General features: G+C 42.1%; 1 protein-coding gene across 1 annotated transcript in view; it reads right to left on the reverse strand.

Moving 5' to 3' along the window:
* Positions 1–430, reverse strand: part of LOC137648334 (uncharacterized) — a 1759-nt gene extending 1329 nt beyond the window's left edge. The window contains exon 1 of the mRNA XM_068381259.1: positions 406–430. Within this exon, the coding sequence (XP_068237360.1) occupies positions 406–430 (25 nt within the window). The remainder of the gene's footprint in view (positions 1–405) is intronic.
* Positions 431–5000: the final 4570 nt, after the last annotated feature.

Below are 5000 nucleotides of genomic sequence, written 5' to 3' on the forward strand. Positions count from 1 at the left end.
GCCAGGCAATGGATGCTGATGACCCAGTGGATAAACTTGACTTATAGGCTCACTCAATCTCCCATCCTTTCCTCACAAGGAAGGTGAGGTTGCAGACACTAAAGAAACTGTCGAGCTTGAGCGAGACTCGAACTGCAGTTCGGCAGATTTATTATTATTATTATTATTATTATTATTATTATTGTTGTTGTTGTTGTTGTCGACAAATGAAGTTGGTCCGGATGCAGAAGTCCACACCGGATCTTATGTTTACTTCCGCATCATTGTCTTTATGGAAGCATGAAAACGAAGAATGTCGATCAATTAATGAAGACGGAATGAATGATAGGCAATCAATCAACCAATCAGCGACGTCTCACTAATTGGTTATTTAATGGTACAGCCGGTTGACTTCCCAGGTCTCACTGTGACCCATGACACACAACGACATAATTTCGAGGTTATTTAATGTTGTTAATTTTCTTAGAATATTTTATTTTTTTCCTTGTTTCCTCTCCTCACTGGGCTATTTTCCCTGTTGGAGCCCCTGGCCTTATAGGATCCTGCTTTTCCAGTGAGGGTTGTAGCTTAGCAAGTAATAATAAGTCGAAATCGAGATTATAATGTCCCATTTTAATCATTATGAAAAAAATAAATATTTTTATCATTATTATAATCATAAGTTCATCCGTCATTTGATTTAATTATGATAAAAAAATGCTTATTTATTCTCATAATGAAGCATTGCAACTAAGCCAGTCAAACCTCCCGCATATATTTACGACGAAAAACATCCGCGCGCGTTCGAAAGCGCGTAGGCACGCACGCGCGTGCGCTCTACGGAGAGCGAGTCGTTATTTGCACCTCAAAGTAACCTAACTTTGCATATCAAAGGAATTTCATGTGTAGGTATAAGATGCCATTAGCTCACTGTTGGCTCATGTCATCCCAAGGGGGCCAGGCACAGCAGGCACCACTGTACCTGGCCAATGGGTTCTTGCTGTAATAAATGAATATGTATATTTACATATACGTATCTGCTTGTGTATGTGTGCTTGCGCCCGAGCCCCTGGTGTGACCAGCAGATTCTCCTTTGCATTCAGATTAATCTAAAGTAGTTCTTTTGAACTGGTGTTATAATGTTCTGATTTTATTTCGATCTTTAAAGATATTTTCGAACAGTATTACTAAAAGGACGCGTGGCTCGATTGTCGAACCCGGTTGTCGAACCTGCTTGTCAAAACGGTTCGAAGAGGTGGAGTCAGTCACACAAATGCATTTAAGGTTTGTGGACAATGAAGCCCCGCTCGCAAGAGTCAGGGCGAGAACAGACTTTTCTTCGAACCGAGCGGTGTTCGACAACCGAATATCCCGTTCACACGTTCGAACATCACTTCAAACACTTGTATGTCGGTGGTTCGACGAACCGTTCGACTGTGTTTCCTCTAAGATAGAACACCTCGCAGTTAAGCTGAAAATATGGAGGTGCCTTGATAAGCGCTGTGGCATAATACGCGTCGGGTCGTACTCTTGCATAACAGAGCCCTTCTAGAGGGGGTATGTATGGCTGTATGGGGTGGGGCTGGGGGCGGGTGGGGGGGCGGGGGTCGGGCGCTGGGTGGACCCCCCTTTTTGGGAAAAAGGGGTGCCTTTGCAGCGTGTTGAGAAGCTTCGGTGTGGGGCAAAGTCTAGACATGTCTGGTGGCACTGTGAACTGCTAAAATACGACCCCGAGGCGAGTGGACCTCTCTCTCTCTCTCTCTCTCTCTCTCTCTCTCTCTCTCTCTCTGGAACGCCATGCTCCCATGCATATCCCTCTTGCGATTCACATGGTTTTTTTCCCTTCCTGTCTAAACTTCGGAGGCGCCGAAAACCCCGCTGGAATCAAGATCCTCAGATCGGAGGCTCCGAAGACCGCGCTGGAATCAAGATCCTTCGAAGACAAGACGAACGAGGTGATTTAAGGACGCGTGCGATTCCTTGTAGCAAAATCCTTTGCTAATATTTTTTTTTTTCTTTACGTTTAGCTGCAGTGTACCCAACAACCTTGTGGGGGGGGGGGAGCGAGTGAGCCGGGCGCACATATCCTTTTACCCATGGACCAAAACATCCCCCTTCTCTAAGACCCCATAAATGGAGCCCCTCCCAAACCTCTCTGGATCCAAAATACCGCCGCTTCCCCTCTTGTTTCCCCTCCCCGAAACCCCTCTCTCTCTCTCTCTCCCCCCTCTCTCTCTCTTCCTCCACCCTCTTTCAGGCATATTCCATCACCACCTACTCATACTCCCCTTCCCGTGCCCTCTGCAAACCCCTTCTCTTTCACATCCAGGGGCTCCGGTCCAATATATTGAGCACCTCTTCTTCAAAGTCTCTCTCTCTCTCTCTCTCTCTCTCTCTCTCTCTCTCTCGGGCTGCAATCTCTGGTTTTACCCTTTGTTTATAATGGCATCTCCTCCCAGAGCTCTTGTCTTTTGCTCTCTTCCGTTCATTACTTCACCTGCTTCTTCTTCTCCTTCTTTTTTTCCAGTTTCTTTATCCAGCAACGGCTGCTTTCTCCACCTCCTACTTCTCTCCCTACCAAAGGGGTTCATGCCCCCTACACCATTACCCTTATCCCCCCTACTCGGCCTACTCCCTCCCCCTCCCTCCCCTCCCTCCCTCCCCCTACTTTTCCGTCCGCATGACCCTTCTCTCGAGCTCCTCTCTTGGGCTTCCATCATCGACTTCTACCCTTCTTACCCCCTACACCCAAGGGCCCACAACCCCCCCTCCCTCCCTCCCCCTATTGCAAGACCTCTCTCTCTCAACACCTCCTCCTACACTCCTCCTACACCCTCCTCCTCCTCCACCTCCGGTCTCGTACTCCCATACCCTCATTCTCCCAACTACAGCTCCTACCCTAACTCGTGTCTTCTATCCTTTCCAGCACGCCTTATCCTTCTTCTTATCCCCCCCCCCCACATTATACCCCCACTTTTACCTATTTTCTCACCCGCTCCTTCTTTCTCCTACCTCCTCCTCCCTCCTCCTCCCTCCTCTACATCAGTTATCTGGAAGGCCAGAGTTCTCCTTAGAAACTTGTCTGACTTTCCAAGAAACGTCGTATGATACGAAATGGAACTAAAGAGATTTTTACGCCGACGGTATTCAGTCGCCACAATCATCACTGATTTGAATTTTCTGTCTCGGGTTTGTTTTTGTTTTTGTTTTTATCCATTCTCGACGTCTTACTCTTTTTGTTTCTTTTTATTTTAATTATTATTTGCTTTCTCTCTTCGATTATTCGTTTATCTCCCCGTCAAACTATTGAACTTTTCTAATATTATCATTTATGGGTTATGGTGGCCGATGTAGTAACGGGTCCCTGACTGGTGAACGCCAGACTGACTCCCTCTCAAACTTGTTAGTTTCTTTGGTCGCTGCAACCTCGCTATCCTTGTGAGCTAAGGGGGAGCCTATAGGTCTGTCTGCTGAGTCATCAGCAGCCATTGCCGGGCCCTCGGTCCTAGCTTGGGTGGAGAGGGAGCTTAGACACTGATCATATGTATATGTGGTCAGTCTCTAGGAGGGCATTGTCCTGCTCGATGTGGCAATATCACTGTCCCTTGCCTCTGCCATTCATGAGCAGACTTTAAACCCTGTAATTCACTTCTCTCTGTCTTCATCGTCATCCGTTACTAGTTCACTGCAGAACAAAGGCCTCGGATGTAACTATCCACTTGAATCTGTATATTGCTTATTTATGTCAGTCCACAATCGTAAACTTTCTTATTTCGTCAATCTATCGTCTTCTCATCCATCCCCTGCTTCTTTTACAATCTCTAGGGACCCATTCTGTCATTCTTAATGTCCATCTATTGTCTGTCATTCTCATTATATGTCCTGCCCATGTCTATTTCTTTTCCTTACATTTTGCTAGAATATCCTCTACTTTAGTTTGCTCTCGTATCCACGTTGCTATTTCTCTCCCTCTTTGTGTTATTTCCATCATTATTCTTTCCATAGATCTTTGAGTTATGTTATTCCTTTGTTTTTGTTTTTTTTGTTCTTCACCAATTTCTTCAGTTCCATCTGTCTGTGTTTCGTTTTCTTATCTTTTTCGTTTATTTTATGTCTCTTTCCAAGAATTTCATTTCCACCGAATCTTATTCTGATTTTTTTTGCTAAAATATCATGACTGACTTCATTCATTTCACACACATACACACACACACACACACACACACACACACACACACACACACACATATATATATATATATATATATATATATATATATATATATATATATATATATATATATATATATGTGTGTGTGTGTGTGTGTGTGTGTGTGTGCGCCAGTGTACACTATTTAGGCTATATATACATACTGTATATATGCATGTATATATACATATAGACATGCATGTATATAAAATATATATAAGGTATATACACATAAATATAGGGGGGAGAGAGAGAGAGAGAGAGAGAGAGAGAGAGAGAGAGAGAGAGAGAGAGAGAGAGAGAGGTTCAATTAACTGTTGACGAGACTTGTGTAAAAAGTTATGACAAGACCAATATCATAATTACCAGCCAAGCTACAACCCTAGTTGGAAAAGCAACTATGTATGAAAAATAATGAAAAAAATTTATGAAACATATCGAAATAAATAACAGCATTGAAATATATCAATTATATATAAACAAGCAAACGAAACAATTCAATCTGTTCAACAGGAATGCATTTTGCAACAAGTTTGAAATTTTTAAATTTTTTCTAGTTTGAAATTTTTCAAGTTTGAAATTTTTAAATTTTTAAATTTTGTGAGTGTGAAATTTTGAAATTTTTCAAGTTGGAAATTTTGAAATTATACAAGTTTGAAATTTTTTAATTTTTCAAGTTTGAAATTTTACAAGTTTGAAATTTTGAAATTTTTACAAGTTTGACATTTTTAAATTATACAAGTTTGAAATTTTTAAATTTTACAAGTTTGAAATTTTTAAATTTTACAAGTTTGAAATTTTTAAATTTTAC

The sequence above is a fragment of the Palaemon carinicauda genome, chromosome 10 (genome assembly GCF_036898095.1).
Source record: "Palaemon carinicauda isolate YSFRI2023 chromosome 10, ASM3689809v2, whole genome shotgun sequence".
Taxonomy (NCBI): domain Eukaryota; kingdom Metazoa; phylum Arthropoda; class Malacostraca; order Decapoda; family Palaemonidae; genus Palaemon; species Palaemon carinicauda.